The 19,020-nt window shown below is 46.7% G+C and overlaps 1 protein-coding gene across 1 annotated transcript in view; it reads left to right on the top strand.

The window, feature by feature from the left end:
* The first annotated feature begins 1,502 nt into the window (after positions 1-1,502).
* SEC31B (SEC31 homolog B, COPII component) overlaps positions 1,503-19,020 on the top strand; it is a 30,950-nt gene continuing 13,432 nt past the window's right edge. The window contains 12 exon segments of the mRNA XM_081548383.1: positions 1,503-1,770; positions 4,022-4,108; positions 4,459-4,582; positions 10,936-11,091; positions 11,093-11,120; positions 11,541-11,636; positions 12,610-12,753; positions 13,124-13,266; positions 14,118-14,217; positions 14,336-14,497; positions 15,047-15,181; positions 18,404-18,634. Of these exon segments, the coding sequence (XP_081404509.1) occupies positions 4,030-4,108; positions 4,459-4,582; positions 10,936-11,091; positions 11,093-11,120; positions 11,541-11,636; positions 12,610-12,753; positions 13,124-13,266; positions 14,118-14,217; positions 14,336-14,497; positions 15,047-15,181; positions 18,404-18,634 (1,398 nt within the window). The 5' untranslated portion in view covers positions 1,503-1,770; positions 4,022-4,029.

The following is a 19,020-nucleotide window of genomic DNA, read 5'->3' on the forward strand; positions in this document are numbered from 1 at the left end:
CATAATTCCCTCAATCAATAGATGTATATGATCACAGATACCCCTGCCAACTGTTTACCTGTATCAGTCACAAGAGCCTGTTCAGCTATTACAATCTATTACAATCCGTTAATCCAAGAGTTCATCACCTGGTACCTGAATTGTTAGTCTCTTAAATTTGATTCCCTGCCTCCAGTTCTGTTCTCTCTCTAAGGGGATCCATATTGCTAGTGATATAATCTTACTGCATGTTGTTCAGTCACTAAGTTGGTTCCGACTCTTGCAACCCAACGGGCTACAGTCCGCCAGGCTCCTCTGTCCACGGTTTTTCCCAGGCAAGAAAATACTGGAGTGGGTTGCCTTTTGCTTCTCCAGGGGATCTTCCCAACCCCGGGATCAAACCAGCGTCTCCTGCATTAGCAGGCAGCTTCTTTACCCCTGAGCCACTGTATCTACCTATAATTTTCAGTAACTCCCAATTACCTGCAGAGTGGAATTAGTATTCCACAATCTGTAGTCAGCCCACTTCCCCAACTGTAGCTGCTTTCATTCACAGTATGGGAAATGGCAGGGCGCCTATCAGTCCGTTGGGCCCCTTTCTCCTTGTTGGGGCATCACCTATCTTCTTGAAACTTCAGCATGTAACACCTGTCTCGTCTCTGATACCTTCCAGGTAACCCCTGGTCTACAGTACCTCGCCCTCCACCCATCTACAGCCCTTAATTAGTTCGACCGACGTTTGGGAGCACCAGTTTTTGGTCCCCGCAGAAAGTCACTCCGGTATTAAGGCCTGTGCGGGCTAAGTCGTTTCAGTCGGGTCCGATTCCTTGTGACCCTATGGACTGTAGCCCGTTAGGTGCTTCTGTCCACAGGCTTCTCCAGGCAAGGATACTGAAGTGGGTTGCCATGCCCTCCTCCAGGCAATCTTCCCAACCTAGAGAAGGAAGCCGCGTCTTTTACGTCTCCTGCATTGGTAGGCGGGTTATCGCTAGCCCCACCTGGCCTAGATTGCTTTTCACCTTTTCAGCTAAGTGGATTCCACAGAGCGCTCCTGGAGCTAGGACCGGGTCTTTTCCGCTTCAATTAGTATTTTCCCTTTTCGGAGGATACCCCCGGAGCCTGACTCGAATACACCAGAACTTTAATAGTCGCGGGATCTGACCCACTGCATAATCACAGGACAGGTGAGGGAAGGCCCATTAAAAGCTATATTTGTATGAGGGGACGTTCCCCGTGGGTTGTCCGGGTCCCGGGCCTGGCGCCTGGCTGCGCCCGTGGGCGGCGGTGCCCGCGGCCCGGACTACGTTTGGCCCTCCTCAGCCGCCGTCCACAGCGCCCGCTGAGCTCCAAGGCCCTGAGGGAACCGGCTGCGACTCCAGCTCTGCGGCGCCAGACCTTTGAGCTGGGCTCTCCGAGCAGGTTGGTTTTCCCCGCCTGTCCCGGGGCTCCTGAGAGCAGAAGGCGCGCCGGGGACACAGAGCGCGGTTCCTCTCTCGCGAGAGTGCCGGGGGGCTCTCGTACTCGGTGGAGAACCCGGCCCACCCGGCTCCCGCCGGGGGGCTCCGGCCGGTGTGCCTCTCAGGGGGCCCCACGATGCCCGCCCTGCTCCCGGACTGCAGCCGGCTCACTCTCCCTGCGGCGCCTGGGCCTCGCAGCCCGACGACGATCTCTCTCCAGCGCTGCCCTCGCGCCTCCCTCAGCAGCCCTGGGCCCTGACCTGTCCGGGGCCCAGAGTCAGCCGCCGGTCTGTGCGTCCCGCCCGAGCGAAAACGCCCGGCGGTGCTGACGCCGGTGAGCCGCGGGGAAGGCCAACCGTCCTCCAGAGGGAGTGGACAGCCAAGGAATGCTGACTTTCCCCCTTCACTGCTCCAGTGTGTCCAGCTCTTGGTTGCATGATCATAGCTCTCCCCACCTTTGACGCTCCCAGGCCCCGCCATTCTGACCGCATGGGGGACCATTTTTGCCAACAGTTGCCTCTGAACAAAGTAGATGACAAGCCTTCTCAATTTGTAGGTTGTCTGGGATTTAAACACTATGGAGTTTACTTTAGACTGGTATAATGGTTAAAGGCAACGGGCTCTGAAGGCTGGTTGGGGTTCACAGCTTGGCCCAGCCAGTTTTCTTCCCTGTAAAATGGGGATAGTAACAGTACTGACCTCACAGAACCATTGTTAGAATTAAATGGGAGGTGCACGTTAAGTGCACTGAGCTAATTGTAGCTCCTACTTAAGAGACCTTTCTCCAGAAACGTGAAAATGATCTTAACCAGCAGGTGGCACTGGTGACCGTATAGTATGATGTGCAATCTCATCAGAGGAATCCTGGTGTAGCCTCAAGTGTTTAGAGGTGCCCGGGAAGTCTTGGTTGAGTTGGGAGCCCTAAGCTTTCTTCAAGCTGGACAGTACATTTGAGATTAAGTAACAAAACTTTTGTTTTTGTTGGTCAAGACTAACCTGGCTGTGGCTTGCTCAAGCAGGTCACAGTGGGTCCCAAGTTTACTCCATCAAGTTCATTGGTTTTTTGTTATTGTTTTTTTAACTTTCCTGCTGCTTTGCGAGCCTGTTGGAATGGCACCTTGAGTATGTGTTAGAATTGGTTTGGAAACTCGAGTTAAAATAGATGTCTGCATTCATTCATAAAATATTATTGAACACTTACTATGTGCTAGACATTCTTCTGACACTAGGTATAACATGGTGAACAAAGCAGACACAGCGGTAGCTTTCATGGAGTTTACTTATAAGTGTACAACACAAACAATGTAGATATAAATGAATATACAATTACAAATTGCTAAGAAGCAAAAAGTACTATTTTGGATTGGGGGACTCACCTCCTTGAGTAGGTGAGAGCTGAACCCTGAAAGATGTGGTAAGGAACCACTTATCCAGAGAATGAAATGAAAAGCTTTCAAAGTATAGCAAACCTAATTTACAAAGCTCTAAAGTGGGGAAAAGCCAAGAAATTGAAAGAAAAGACTAATGCAGATGGAACCCAATAAGTAAGGGGGAGAGTAGCAAGAGAGGAAGTTGAAGTGGTAGTTGTGAGCAGGGCTCAAGGGGGTTTGTTTTATTAAGTATGATAGAAGCCACTGCAAAACTTTAAGCATGGAATGCCAAAATCCTATTTTTTATTTTAAAAGTTTACTCTTGCTCTATGCAAAGAAAGAATTGGGTGATGGAGATGAGCAGCAGGGAGATGACCAGTAATCTAGGTGATAGATGATAGTGTCTTCAAATAGAGTAGTGGTGGTGAAGATGGAGAAAAATAGATCAAGATATATTTTGGAGGTAAAAGCTGGAAGACTTAATGATAGATTAGAAGGGAAAGAGGAAGAAGGAGGGATCTAGGGTGATTTGCAGGTTTTGGGGTTGAGCAATTGGCTGTTTGCTGAAATGAAGAAACCTGAAGGAACAACAGATGAAGGGGTGAGATGGTAGAACAGAGAATTCCATTTTAGACAGACTAACTTTTAGGTATCTTTACTATACCCAAGTGGAAATATTTGATTAGCAGTTGTATATAAGAACTTGTATAAATGGCAGTTGTATATAAGAACTTGTAACTCAGTGGAGAGATTTGTGTTGGTGATAGAAATTTGGCAGTCATCAGCATATAGATAATGTTTAAAACCAAGGAAATGGATAGGGTGACTGAGATTTTCTGCTTTGATGGTTATCATCATCACTGGGCCTGTGGCAACCAGTGTGGTTCAGTATCTTTTAGGATTTAAAGCATTAGATTTCAATAACTGGGTTAAGTTCAGTTCAGTAGCTCAGTTGTGTCCGACTGTTTGCGACCCCATGGACTGTAGCACACCACGTTTACCTGTCCAACTGGGTAAATGAATTGTCATTACAGATCTGCAGCCGATCATGTATTTGTCACCCTGTATTGCCCCCAAATATTCCCATCCTATGGTGGAGTGAGGAAAACAGGTACTCATGTCTACAGGTGTTCCCTTGATCTGGCCCAAAAGTTTGTGGTTTCTACTGTTGTTTTCAGTAGGCTGAGGATCATGTCACTTTTCTGCCACCTACAGGACAGACCATGAAGCTGAAGGAGCTTGAACGACAAGCCGTCCAGGTGTGGAGCCCAGCCAGCCAGTACCCTGTGTATATGGCCACAGGTATGGTGGTACTGTAGATGAGGATCTGCTGGATAGATTGAAGGGAAACTCAGTATCCAGTGTTCTTGATTGTGCTTCAGAGAAAGTTTCAGAGTCATGGAAAGGTGGGGTTGGCTGGCAGCATAAGCAAGGGGCTATTAGGAGTTTTAGTCCCTGGGGACAATCTTGGATTATGGCTCAAGGCTAAGCACTTCATGCTTTCTTGGGGTTTTTGGAGGTACCATTTGAAAAAGGGTATATCCAGTTCTCTCCTATTGCTCCTTTTCTCTACTGCCTAACCATTTATACCCCAAATCCATGCATATATTGTTGCTCACATGCTGCCTCTTCCTGACTTTTCTTGTGCCTAGGAACATCTGCCCAGCAGCTAGATGCCTCTTTTAGTACAAATGGCACATTGGAAATCTTTGAGGTTGATTTCAGGGACCCCTCTCTGGACTTGAAACGCAAGGGAGTCCTTTCTGCCTCCAGCAGGTGCTATGTCTGAACTGTTGATGGGTATGCAGGGCAGATCCTGATATAGACCTTGATGGGGAATCTCAGGAACGGGGTGTTTCTCAGGGCTCATGAGGGGACAAGTGAGGGGAGAATGATCTTTACGTTGGAGAGAAGTTAATTCTGGGTTTATTTTGCAAGAAGATTTTGAAAACTCCCACTCACACCTTTATGGTCAGCAGCAGCATCAGGCAGAATGACGTGATAGAGACGCCTCACACAAGCCTGGACCCACGAGTACCTGATCTCTCTCTGGAACACAGAAATGTTGGCTCCTTCCTCCCTTGGCTTTTGTGAAAGTAACAGCCTTACACAGTATCTCCCTTTTCTGCCAATGAGAGGCGAATGAATGATCCTCTCCTCTTTGCTGTCAGGCACTGATTGGGCACTCATGGATTTCATGGCTCTGGCAGACTTACAGGGCTGGGTATGAGCATTTGCTGAGCACGTGTACACATGCCAGGCACTATGCTGGGGCTCTGTATATTGTATTCATTTCTCAAAATGAGCCTAGCCAATAAATACCATTATTTCCATTTTACATAGGAGGGAACCAAAACCCGGGGAAGCTAGAATTTAAGTCTAGTCCTAGCTGACTCCAAGACCTGCTTTCTATTATTCAACTGTCCTTTTATTAGTTTTTTAAAGATGAGGCTTACAGTCTGAATCAGTGATCCCCAGATTTTTGCACCATCAGGAGAAATGTGAATATTCACTGCACTCAAGTATATTTTCAATATAAATAATATACATGTATTACTGTATTATTTTTAATATAAAAATATAAATCCTTTTGTTATAGCCCAGAGGATTTTTTTGCCATCCCCCTTAAGAGATTGCTGGTCTGTTATGTAACTTTTCATCTTATGCATTTTTTGGTTCATCTGAGTGATTAGATTAAGATACTTAGAAGTACCCTCCTCTTTCTTTTCATGGCTTAACTTAATAATGAAAATTAGTTATTCTTCTTACTTTCTTGAGCTCGTATATCACTTTATCACTTCTTTATTATTTATCACTCCTTTATCACTTTATTACAGTATCCCTTATTTTGTAGTTTTTTACATTTCTTTGTATTTCCAGTACCTGTACCTTTTGAAGGGAGGCCTTGGCAATTTTACCAGTAATGATGAGATATTCTTAGCCTGTAAATAGGCATTACAGAAAGGGCTGCTGAAAGAAGAGAGCTAATTTAATCATGTTTATACTCCTGAAGATAAGAAAAGGGGCAGTGGGCAAGGGCTCTTTTCTTCAACCAGCCAAGTAGCAGCTTTAACACGATAGTGGCTCCTTAAGGCCAAGAATTCTTAAGAAAGAGCTAATTGCTTAAGAAACCTTGAAACTGAATCCTGAGAACCATGTAGGCAGATATTTTTGTATGTTTTATTTATTGCTGTATCTCTAGCATCTAGAGGAGGCTTCCCTGGTGGCTCAAACGGTAAAGCGTCTGCCTGCAATGTGGGAGACCCGGGTTCGATCCCTGGGTCGGGAAGATCCTCTGGAGAAGGAAATGGCAACTCACTCCAGTACCCTTGCCTGGAAAATCCCATGGACAGAGGAGCCTGGCATGCTACAGTCCATGGGGTCGCAAAAAGTCGGACACGACTGAGTGACTTCGCTTCTTCACTTCACTTCTAGCATCTAGAATAGTGCCTGGCATTAGGTAGTTGAAAAAATGTCTGTAGAATAAATGAGTGATATTAGAAAATTCTGGGTTACCAACCTGAGCATTCATATCCACCACTTCAGTTAGTTATGGTCAATCTTCTGTTAGTCTTAGTGCCTGAAGAGCTTTTCAAGGGTAACAATCTGTTTTGCAGTCAACTAGGTTGAAGCAGCTTCCTTTTTTCACCTCTATAATTGTGTCTAAAGATTGATTCTCATTCTCGAAGACCTAGGGGATTACCTTTGATGCAGTTCTGTTGTGGCCTTTCTGAAAAAATCATCTTAGATGCTCCAGGGTCTAAGGCACTCACTTCTTTCCATCCTAGCCTGGGTTAGGTCGCTTACTCAAAAGTCAGCATCACAAACAATTGACCAAAGCGATCAGGGTAGATAAAGGTCAACCCATCCTTTGCTTTATGCTTTCCTCTTTTCTGTGTCATCTTCTGCATGGTTTAATGGAAAGCACAGTTGTGTTGGATTGCTGCCTTGCCTAAAACTATGTGACTTTGGGCAAATTTAATTCCATCAGTGATCTTAGGTTTCCTCACTTATGTATAAAGAAGAGGTTGTATAAGATAACTTCTAAGAACCTACTGAACTCCAAATTTAGGTCTTATGTTCTTCCCTTTTTCTAGCTTAATTTCCTTCCTTTTCCCCTTAAAAAAAAAACAAACAAAAAACAACCTCTCTGTATCTCTTTTATTATTGATTTAACATACTTTTCAAAATCTTCCCCCTTCCATTGCCAGCCCTTTTTACCAGACCCAGGCCTCAACTACGTTTGAATCCTGAATATCCCCTTATCCTCAATCCATGATGCATCAGAGAAATATTATCTACTTAGAAATACCTGACTGAAAGAGGAATGTTCTGAAAGCGAAGAGTGTTTGATTGTAGGTAAGAGATAGCCGAAAGCTATAAATAGAGTGAAGAGAGCGTATGGATAAATGCCACTGGGTGCAGTCAGCATCAATATGGATTAGCATGTGCACTGATGCAAGTGATGTTTGGTTTGTTAGATGAATCCCACTCAAGAAGAAAGCTTTCTGGGAGAATAATACATTGTTTATATATTGACTTTTGGGTTGAGGACATGGCTGCCTATGCCTGAATGAGTTCAAAGGTCAGTGGGTGATTTGCTGCACTCTACCTCTGTCTACACTGAGGTTCTAGATCTCTGAGTGGCCTCTGTAACCTATGTCTGACTCATCTTCTAGTAACATGGAGAAAGTAGGTGATCTATCTTCCAATACATTTATGTCAGTTCAGCTCCTTGGGGGGCACTATGACCCCTCTTTAGGTACCTCTGTAAGGGATAACACCAAGCAGTTAAGAGATCATTTTGTTACTACTCCTAGTTTTCTTGTTTCTAAGACTTGCCTTCTCTTTAGAGACATTAGGATCACAGAGTAGAGAGAGCATGGGCTTTGTTGTTGGGTTCAAATCCCAGCTTTGCCATATGCTGTCCTATTGGGCACCTTATTTTAACTTCTCTGACCCTGTTTTCTCTCCTGTAAATTTGAGATATATAGTCAGCACATTGTAGCCTAGTGCATACTGCTGCTGCTGCTGCTGCTGCTAAGACGCTTCAGTCGTGCCCGACTCTGTGCGACCCCATAGACGGCAGCCCACCAGTCTCCACCTTCCCTGGGATTCTCCAGGCAAGAACACTGGAGTGGGTTGCCATTTCCTTCTCCAATGCACAAAAGGGAAAAGTGAAAGTGAAGTCGCTCAGCCATGTCCGACTCGTAGCGACCCCATGGACTGCAGCCTACCAGGCTCCTCCGTCCGTGGGATTTTCCAGGCAAGAGTACTGGAGTGGGGTGCCATTGCCTTCTCCACTAGTGCATACTAGGCATTCAGAAAAGTAGTTCTCCTCTCAAACAGCTATCACTCCACCCCAGTGTCTTCATTCTGCAGCTTGGAGCACTGCTCTCATTGCTCTGTTTAACTTCTAAGGAAACTTGGATTTCCTCAGTTATTTTGGCCAGGATGTGGACAAACTCATTTCATTTTAACCCACTAACATGAGGTTGGGGTTTTTCATAAGGAACTTTACTAAGCAAATAAAATAAAAATCCAAAATAGAGAAGTACAGAAATCATGGGAACAAGAATTTATATAGCACGTATTCCTAATCATATGGCAGCTGAAGCTTGGCCTCGGTTGAGCTTAGCTGGTACAATAATCTGATCTCACAGGTCTCAGTTTATTCTCTCCAGCCTTGTCTTTTCCTTTTTACCAAAAGTGTAGCCATGAGTTGATTGTTGGGGCTGGTTCTGTCTTGATGAATTCAACTACTTCCTGTTGTTCTAGGCTGGTATGCAGCCTGATGTATCTCAACCTTGGCACCTTGTTAGAATCACGGGGGGCACTTTTTAGCAATGTAGATTCTAAGGGCCTGACTCTGGAAATTCTGCTTCAGAAGGCCCGGGAGGGAATCAAGGAACCTGTATATTCTTCAAGTGCCTCCTCTCATTCTGTGATGCTGTATGGTCTCCATCACTGCCATCATTATCCTGGGAAGTGCTTTAGCAAAGAATTCCACCTGTACTTTCATGTTCTCAAAGTTCCCACCTTCCTATACAAACTGTTCTCCCTATACCTTCTCCTTAAATCTTTTAGTTCCTATTTTCAGGCCATTTTTTTGGTTTTGTTTTATAACTTTTTGTTTTCAAAATATTCAAACATAGAAAAGTTGCAGAATATTGCAATGAATAAAGCCTTCCCTGGTGGCTCAATGGTGAAGAATCCACCTGCAATGCAAGAGACTCAGGAAACGCAGGTTCGATTCCTGGGTCAGGAAGATCCCCTGGAGAAGGAAATGGCAACCCACTCCAGTCTTCTCGCCTGGAAATCCCATGGACAGAGGAGGCTAGCGGGCTACAATCCATGGGTTGCAAAGTCAGACGACTGAGCGACTAAGCACACATACCTTCACTTAGACTCATCAGTTGTTAATGTTTTAACGCTAACATGTCACATTTGCTCACATGCTGTGTGCTCTCTTTGTACACACACACACACACACACACACACACAACTAAGTCTTCTTGCCGGACTCTCCCAGGTGTTCCCCTCCCCCAGGTGTTGTCTATCACAGCTATTCAGGCTCCAGTTCCACTCTCAGTGAAGTGTTAACAATAGGAATGTACTTTCTACATGCGTACACAAAGAATGATGCTTTTGTCGCACCCTGTATTCTGCATTTCAGCCACTCTAAAGTAACTGGGCCCTCTTCTCTAGCCCTGTGGTGACTCCTTTGAGGTCTCAGGTACCTTTTACTCTGATTTGTATGTCATGTGCTATGACCATACTGAGGTCACTGCATTCCCATGTGAGTTTCCCTGGGCATACCTTCCTCTGCTTCTTGTGTGACCTATTTCAGGCTTCTCTGGGTAATCTGTCGTCTTGCTTTCTGCCCATGCTGAGTTCTAACCCTTGGATGACATGGCATCCTCTGGAGCCAGCATGGAACACGTTCTTCTGCCCTGTTAACATCACCATAACTTTAGAAAACATAGCCTTTCTGACAGTAGCTTTAGACCCACTGTTTGTTCAGCTGTGCTGTTTCTGTTCAGATCCTGACCTTGTCTGAACTAGTGCTCAGCTCTTCACTTCTGAGAGGTTGGCTCTGATCTAAGGACTGGCTAGACAGGTTCCTGCCTGGTTTCCCCATTCAATTTCTTTGATGACTGTTCCCAGAGTATGGAAACGTTTAATTTCAGTTAGGGATCTTACATGACATCATTCAGTGTGAAATCTGCCTTCTCGAAAGGGCTGTGGAAATATCCTTGGCTAACAGCTGTGAAATGGAGGGAAGACCACCTGTGAGGCATTGGGGGTTTCACATGCCTTCCCTAGGGGCTTTTCAGGGGACCTGTTCTTGACCACGGAGCCCAGGGTCCATCTCTTTCTTGTGTGCCAGAATGCAAGATGCTCAGAAAGCCCAAAAAGTGTTTCCCAAGCAGTGCATTTATTCTTCATGCCTCTGTGTTTCTCTAAGGCTGGCCCACAGAATACATATGGCAGCTCCAGTGGACTAGTCACATGAGCATGGCATGGGAAGGGAAGGTCTATAGATCTTTTCTCACCTCCTATTTAAGAGGGGACAGCAACTGTTGGCCTAGGGAACCTGCTTCTATTCAGGTATGGAAGAGTTTGGATCGTCCTCTCAATAGAAGACCATATTTTATGATGGTTAAAAGCTCAGGCTTTGGCATAAGATGGGCCTGACTTTGAACCTTGAGTCTGTCATTTCCTAGCCGTTAAATGGGAGTAAAATTACTAGCTGTATAACAGATGTTTTGTAACTTCTCTGTGCCTCACTTTCCTCAGTTGAAAATAAGGTAAATACCTCATGGGATTGTTGATCGGCTAATACATATAAAGCACTTAAAACAGTGCCTAGTACATAGGAAGTTATCCATAAGCATTGTTATGTGAGTTGAGAGGATTAAGTGAAGTAATCTATTTGAAGTATTTTTTATAGCCAAAGGGCAGGGCCAGGCAGAGGAGACTTCTGTTCTGCGTCTGGGAAAGAGGGAGACAGGCAGGCCCTAAGGGTGGGGATGCCTGCGTAATGGCAGAGGCTGACAAAGATGCCCATTTTCTACTGACTGACGTGGACCTGAGTTGTTGCTGATGCCAGATCCTCCTCTCTGTAGGTTTCACAAGCTGATCTGGGGGAGCTTTGGCAATGGGCTTCTGGAAGCCTCTGGGGTCATTGCAGGCGGCGGGGACAATGGCATGCTTACTTTGTACAATGTGACCAACATCTTGTCTTCGGGAAAGGAGCCTGTGATTGCCCGGAGACAGAAGCACTCGAGCCCTTGACTTTAATCCTTTCCAGGTACTACATCTCAGTTGATCAGACCTGGGAGGCATGGAACAACAGATCTGAAGGGAAGAGTTTACTTGTGACCTCTGGTCTGTAACTCTGAGCCTTCCCAGGTTGTTACGGGGGTGGCTTTGGACCCAACCTGGGAGGCATGGAGCAACAGATTCGAAGGGAAGAGTTTACTTGTGACCTCTGGTCTGTAACTCTGAGCCTTCCCAGGTTGTTACGGGGGTGGCTTTGCACCCAACCTGGGAGGCATGGAGCAACAGATCCGAAGGGAAGAGTTTACTTGTGACCTCTGGTCTGTAACTCTGAGCCTTCCCAAGTTGTTACGGGGGTGGCTTTGGACCCAAATGTGGGTCTCTTTCCCCTTTTTCTGCTCTCATCTCTTCCTGGGATGGTGTGTCTCCAAAGGCGTATTCCTTCATACAGGGCAACCTCCTGGCCTCAGGGGCCAATGATTCTGAAATCTTCATTTGGGATTTGAATAACCTGAGTGTGCCAATGACCCCAGGATCCAAGTCACAGGTGAGGAGGCTCCCGGTGCTGCTGCTTAAAAGTGTGCAGCTGATTTTCCCTGGGAGAATTAAATTCTGGACGCAGCCAGCGCACAGATTTCAGTCTTCACCACTGGAGGACAGTAAAGCTCCACAGACTAACGTTGCCTACCAGCCCGATAATAGAGGGTGGACGGGGACTGGTGGGAGGTCTGGGAATAGGGGTAGGGGTGGAAGTGGCTTGTGATCATTAACTGTCCTAGAAGTTTCTGGAGGGCAAGAAGAGTGAGGGGAGTAAAAGACTGAGAGAAGGGGTGACTGTACTGTGTATCATAGTATAATTTAAGCAAGGCTGGGCCCTAGGTTTAGCCAACCAGGCGCAAGAGTAGGACACCCAGATACACCCTTGTCCTTTTGTGGAAAGGTCAGCTTTGTCCTCGTGTCCTGTTCCCCCATGCAGCTGGGGGTCTCCTGTATCTCTGTATCTGAGTGTACCTGTCTTGTCGGTCTGTAACTGGGCCCCCATCTTTTTCTTCCTGGCTTTTCTGTTTTATGCATACAGTATCGTGAGGTAAGTTCAGTATGAATTTGATAGCATCCTGTGCCCTAAAGTATCAATGGCTTTTCTCTCTGCCTCATTCTCCCTGGGGGTCTTGGGTGTCTATATTTCCCCCCTTCCTACCCTCACCTTTCTCCTCTCCCTCTCTCTCTTGTCATAGTTGAGAAGGCTCTTTTTAAAATCTTGACTCTATCCTCTCAGGAGCACCTTGGGATAGGAGTAAAGCCCAAGTGCACCTGTCCTTCTCTCAGCCTCTACATCATTTTCTAAAGGATCCTGTCTGGAAAACTGCCCTTCCAGCTTCCTGAGATTGGCATGGTTTAAGTAGCCCCACGTCTACTCTTGGCTTTTCTGTGGGTGGTTGGGAGCAGTGGCAGACCAGCTGTCTCTTTGTCCAGGGGTGACAGGTTGTTCTCATCCCGCCCCCTGCCCCGTTCTGCCTTAGCAGCCCCTGGAAGATATCAAGGCTCTCTCTTGGAACCGTCAAGTTCAACACATTCTGTCTTCTGCTCACCCCAGCGGCAAGGCAGTCGTGTGGGATCTCAGGAAGAATGAACCTGTCATCAAAGTCAGTGATCACAGCAACAGGGTGAGTTGAATACAGGCAGAACATAGGCTCAGGCTCTGCTGTCTCGCTCAGGCCTAGCATTGGAGCTGCTTTCCCCCAGGCCAGGGTTCTGCTTTCAGCTGTTACACGTGTGGATTCAGCCCTGTAGTAGATTTCCTGTTGAGAGTGAAAGCTCAGAGAAGCCAAAATGAGCTGATCTGGAGGCTTTTAGTGCTCCTTGCTTACGGTCATCACTTGTTCCCCAGTACCTGTGGTGTTCCCAATTACATAAGAAAGACACAAAACACAAAGACACAAAACCCTCAGAGAGGTCCAATTTCAGCTAGACAAAAAGGGTTCATAAAAAGAAGAGTCAGGTTGTATTGCCCATTGGGATCTGCTTTGTTCACAGATGCACTGCTCAGTCCTGGCCTGGCACCCAGACGTAGCCACCCAGTTGGTGCTTTGTTCAGAAGATGATCGTCTTCCAGTAATTCAGCTGTGGGACTTGCGCTTTGCCTCCTCACCCCTAAAGGTGCTGGAGAGTCACAGCAGGTAGCATGTCATCCTTGGTGGAGGGCAGGGCATAGCTGACCTGGGTAGAGGGTAGTATGTGCCTCACTTTGGCTAGCAGATGTTCTCCCCAGCTTCAGAGCCATCCTGGTGAACACACAGTTACCCAGTTCTAGCCCCACCTCCAATCAAGAGTTCCTGTAGACCCTGAGGTTATAGAAAAGAGCCCGAGATTCCATGTAACCTCCAGACATGCGAGTGGGGGTAGGGTCATGAGAAATATTGGAGCCAATGTTTAGTTCCTCTGGGAGAGCCTCCAGGCTCTTATCTGAGGACATGCTCATTTCTTAGGTAATTAGGTTGTCTCCTCCAAGACTTCTCCTTAATAAAGGACCTTGGCTCCTGTTTTTCCTGTAAACAGGCTTGCCTCAAGCTCTAGCTCTTGGGTCTACAGCAGAAGAAGCAGCCCCATAGTCTGTTCTTTCTAACTCACAGGTCATGCCTTTGTACTTCCTTGGAGACTTCTGAGAGTTAGGTCCTCACTACTCTCCTGGGCTAAAAGCACCCATAGGAATGGGTGCTTCCCTGATTCATGCTGATTCAGAATTTCTACCCACCCTACAATCAGGGAAGAGAAGCAGGCCATCCTGCAGGGACCTGTGGGTGGCAGAGCAGTTATAGCACATCATGCCCACACTCTGAAATTTGACTTGGGTTCTGGCTGCATGACTGCTGCAAGTTCCTCAATTTCTTCCCAAGCCTCATCTTCCTCATTTGTAAAATGAAGCCACACTGCTTATTTTAAGGGGATGACATTTACCCAAGATACATAAGGCACACTACTCATAGTAGGCATTCAACAAATGTTAGTTCCTCTTTCCTTTCCTTTTTAGGGGGATCCTGTCAGTGTTGTGGAGTCAGGCTGATGCTGAGCTGCTTCTCAGTAGTGCCAAGGACAACCAGATCTTGTGTTGGAACCTGGGGAGCAGTGAGGTAGGCTGGCCTTTCTGTGGGTATGCTGGGATGGTAGGGCAGTCCCAGCTGCACCTCTGTGCTCTAGTTGCCTTACCTAAGTCAGGGTTTCCCTCTTGGTTATGTTCCCTCACAATAGGTGGTGTATAAACTACCCACGCTGAGCAGCTGGTGCTTTGATGTGCAGTGGTGCCCTGGGGACCCTTTGGTGTTCTCTGCTGCCTCCTTTGATGGCTGGATCAATTTATACTCTGTGGTGGGTAGGAGCTGGGAAGTCCAGCAGATGAGACAGGCTGACAAGGTTTGAAGGGCTTGGTGGAAAATGCTGGAGGGAAGGGACTGTCTCTGTTCAGTGGGAGAACAAAGGACATAAGCCTGGGAAGAAGTGGGGACTACTGAAGACTTGGGAGACTAGGGCCCTGGGTTCGGGAATCCCAGGTTTGTGAACCTTTACACCAGTGTCCATCCTCCTGGAGGGATGTCAGTTCCTGCCTAATACAAAGGAGGCCTTTACTTTGACTCTTGTTCTTGGATGTTCCTTGTGGTATTTCAGGGGAATTGGACTTCCATGCTGGGACCCTCCACTTTTGAAGAATGAACTTACCTCTCTGTCTCCTATAGATACATTTTGAGTCACAGTTCACTGTAGACATTGGATGCAGTTGGCTTTCCAGGAGCCTGCTGCATGAGCATCCCATCCTTACTACCAGCCCCCTGAAATATGCGAGTCCTGATTTTTGTGGGCCAGATTGGGTATCTCAAGGATCCCTCCCAAAATGGACTTTGTAGGTAGAGTTCCTGGCTAAGCCACCACTCCACACTGGTGATGCAGGTGTCCTTTTGTCCCCAGATCTCTTCTTCCTTCAGCAAAGGCCAGCCTCTCCCACCATTGCAGGTGCCAAAGCAAGTGGCCCAAGCATCACTGATACCTCCCCTGAAAAAAACCCCCAAATGGATGAGGAGGCCAGCAGGTGTTTCATTTGCTGTAAGTGTAGTGTGTGTGTATAGCCTACTGTGTCCCCAGCATGGAGCTCTGTATTATAAGTTTATTCTCACTGCCTGAGTCTCAGATCAGGTCCCATTTTATTGCTCAAGCAGCAATTTGCTAAGCTTTCTTCTCAACCCCTTCACCCTGCTTGCAGTGCCAGTCCTGTCTAAAAGAATTGATTGCTTTTGAACTCTCACTTATGGAGAACTGCCTGCCATTCCATCTGATTTTCCTGCATACTTGGACTGATAGTGAGTCCAGGCATGGTAAGAATACAAAGCAAGAACGGAATGAATAGAAAGCCGAGGAGAAAGAATGTAAATCTCCTCTCCCCTGCTCAAAACCTTTGACCCTCCCCACTGCCATTGCCTTATAGACTCAAGGCCAAATGTACACAGAGTCCCATTTACCTCCAGGGATGGTTGGGGATGGGGGTTGTTCTTGTTGTTCAGTTGCTAAGTCATGTCAGACTCTTTGCAACCCCATGGACTGTAGCACGCCAGGCGCTCCTCTGTCCTCCACTGTCTCCCGGAGTTTGCTCAAACTCATGTCCATTGAGTCAGTGATGCCATCCAACCATCTCATCCTCTGTCGCCGCCTTCTCCTTCTGCCATCAGTCTTTCCCAGCATCAGGGTCTTTCCAATGAGTTGGCTCTTTGCATCAGGTGGCCAAAGCATTGGAGCTTTGGCATCAGTCCTTCCAGTGAATATTCAGGGTTGACTTTCTTTAAGATTGACTGGTTTAATCTCCTTGCAGTCCAAGGGACTCTCAAGAGTCTTCTCTGGCACCATAATTGGAAAGCATCAATTCTTCAGTGCTTAGCCTTCTTTATGGTCCAATTCTCACATCTGTACATGGCTACTGGAAAACCATAGCTTTGACTACATGGACTTTTATTGGCAAAGTGATGTTTCTGCTTTTTAATACTCTGTCTAGGTTTGTCATAGGTTTCCTTCCAACAAGCAAGCGTCTTTTAATTTTGTGGCTGCAGTCACCATCCACAGTGATTTTAGAGCCCAAGAAATAAAATCTGTCACTGTTTCCACTTTTTTTCCCTTCTCTTTGCCATGATGTGATGGAACCAGATGCCATGAGCTTAGTTTTTTGAGTGTTGCATTTTAAGTCAGCTTTGGCACTCTCTTCTTTCACTCTCACCAAGAGGCTCTTTAGTTCCTCTTCACTTTCTGCCATTAGAGTGGTATCATCTGCATTTCTGAAGCTGTTGATATTTCTCTCAGGAATCTTGATTCCGGTTTGTGATTCATCCAGCCCAGCATTTCGAATGATGTACTCTGCATAGAAGTTAAATAAGCAGGGTGACAATTTATGGGGGATGAGGGGCACTACCCTAAACAATGTTTATTGTACTGTTCTCACATTCCAAACGCAACCCTTCTCCCAGTGGGGGACAGCAGAGGGAAGGATTTTCCTGCATGCCTCCCACCAACATCCCCTCTTAACCCTCAGTCCCTCTGTCTGTGTCTGAGACTCAGCTAGGGAGTAGGGCCAAGGAGAAATAGAAATCTCTCCTTAGGAAGAACAGGAGGAAGAGGGTAGAGAACTTGATACCCCCCACCTCTCCTGCCCTAGGAGAACAGAGGTTAGCAAATAGTCCATGCCATCCAGCATTCAAAAAAGAATACATATAAGCAGTTTGTAAAACTATTGAGTATTATACAAATCAGAAATTAAAGAGAGCTGTGTTTAGCACTGATCTGTAGTGTAGATTTTGTGCTGTAAGAGTAAGGAGAAGAATTCTGGCTAGAAGCACTCATGAAAGAGAGAGAGTAGTGAATGGTTGGGGAGTAGAGCAGTAGTTGTCTAGCATGACTGCAATTGGAATAAACTGAAGAACTTTAAAAAAATTACCAGTGCCTGGGTACCACCTCCAGAGCTTCTGATTTTTTTGTCTGGGGTACAGCCTGGTGACTTTGGATAACTCCCCAGGTGGTTTTAATGTGCAGCCGAGGTGAAGAAATGCTGGAGTAGAGGAACTTGCCTGGGCTCTGCTTTTGTGCCAGGTGCTTTATATAATAAAGTACCTAATTTGGTGAGAAGGATGCTCAGGTGGGAGTGTTGTGGTGGATGAAGGCATAGAAGCAGGGATGTACTGGGCACTTTGGAGACACAGAGTGATCACATGAATGAACAGAGAGAACGGTGCTGGAGAGGCAGGTCTGGTCCTGATTTTGAAAGATTTTGTGCATTATAGGCAGAGGAGCTTAAACTCTCTCCTGTGGCCTTGTGAAACCAATACAAGCTCCTGGATGGCTGTGGGAAAAGGGTGGTAGTATAGGGCTTGGAATGGAGGAGGAAAATGCTAGCACAGGGAATGGGAGACACTGAACAAGAAGGGGGAAAATTTTATTGTTGCTCAGCTACAGTGGGTAAAAAGACTGTGATAATGACAAGGAGTTTAGTCCAGAGTTACCTGGGATAGTGATAACTATCTGCTGCTAAGTCGCTTCAGTCGTGTCCGACTCTGTGCGACCCCATAGACGGCAGCCCACCAGGCTCCGCCGTCCCTGGGATTCTCCAGGCAAGAATACTGGAGTGGGTTGCCATTTCCTTCTCCAGTGCGTGAAAGGGTAAAGTGAAAGTGAAGTCGCTCAGTCATGTCCGACTCTTAGCGACCCCATGGACTGTAGCCTACTAGGCTCCTCCGTCCATGGGATTTTCCAGGCAAGAGTACTGGAGTGGGGTGCCATTGCCTTCTCCAAGTGATAACTATCAGTTGTGTCCAATTCTTTGCGACCCCATGGACTGTAGTCTACCAGGCTCCTCCATCCATGGGATTTTCCAGGCAAGAGTACTGGAATGGGTTGCCATTTCCTTCTCCAGGGGACCTTCCCAACCCAGGGATCGAACCCGGTCTCCCGCATTGCAGGCAGACGCTTTACCGTCTGAGACACCAGGGAAGCCCCCTACCTGGGATAGTGATAACTGTCATAAAACTCTAGGAGAATGATGGTACCAGAACAGGTGAGGAAAGGATGAGTACCATGGACTGTACCCTTTAAGTTAATGGTGCTGAAAGTGCAAGGGTGGTTTTGGGATGTGGGCACATTCACTACTCAATTCTTGATTCTTTCCACCCCCAGGAGTTTTTTTTTTTTTTACTGCTTTCCTATCTTTTAGGGTTGACCAATAGATAGCCTCCCCTGTAATCCTGACTTGGTGTTAATTTTTGCCCTACCCTTCTTGTTTTTCTTTATCAGTTTGGGGGCAAGCTGGTGACCTTTGGCCTCCCCAGCACCCCTGTCCATCAAGTGCCACAGCCTCGCCTCCACCTAGTCTTTATCTGTCAGGTCACCACAGAACCTGAGTTCCTGACACAGTCAGCTGAGCTGAAGGAGGCCCTGGGATCAGGAAATCTCCTGAATTACTGTCAGAACAAGATCCAGCAAGCATCACTGCAAAGTGAAAAGATGCTCTGGCAGTTCCTGAAGGTAGGAAGCCTGAAGGCTGGCTGCTCAGAAGTGTCTCCCCAAAGCCAGATACCCCACCGTCTGTCAACAACCACCCTATGGCCCAGATTACAGAGGCCTAACCCTGCTGGGTTTTTTTCCTATACAGCACCCATCCTGGGAACAAAATCTTCATTTTACCAGAGGCTTAGAGACTCTCTATAGCTAGGGAAACTGAGGAATACAAATGACATTGGCCTTTTTTCTACTATTGCTTATGTCCTGGGTACTTTACCAGAGCCAAGGTGAAGGCTTTTCCAGTGCCATGCCATGGGGCAGTTTAGGTGATGGGAATGGAGAAGAAAGGAAGGGAAGAAGATCAGCTGGAAGGCTTTGAGTTTTTTCAGGTAACCCAAGGCAAGTCACTG

This window comes from Giraffa tippelskirchi, chromosome 2, assembly GCF_054371585.1.
Source record: "Giraffa tippelskirchi isolate mGirTip1 chromosome 2, T2T-mGirTip1v1.2.pri, whole genome shotgun sequence".
NCBI classification, from domain to species: domain Eukaryota; kingdom Metazoa; phylum Chordata; class Mammalia; order Artiodactyla; family Giraffidae; genus Giraffa; species Giraffa tippelskirchi.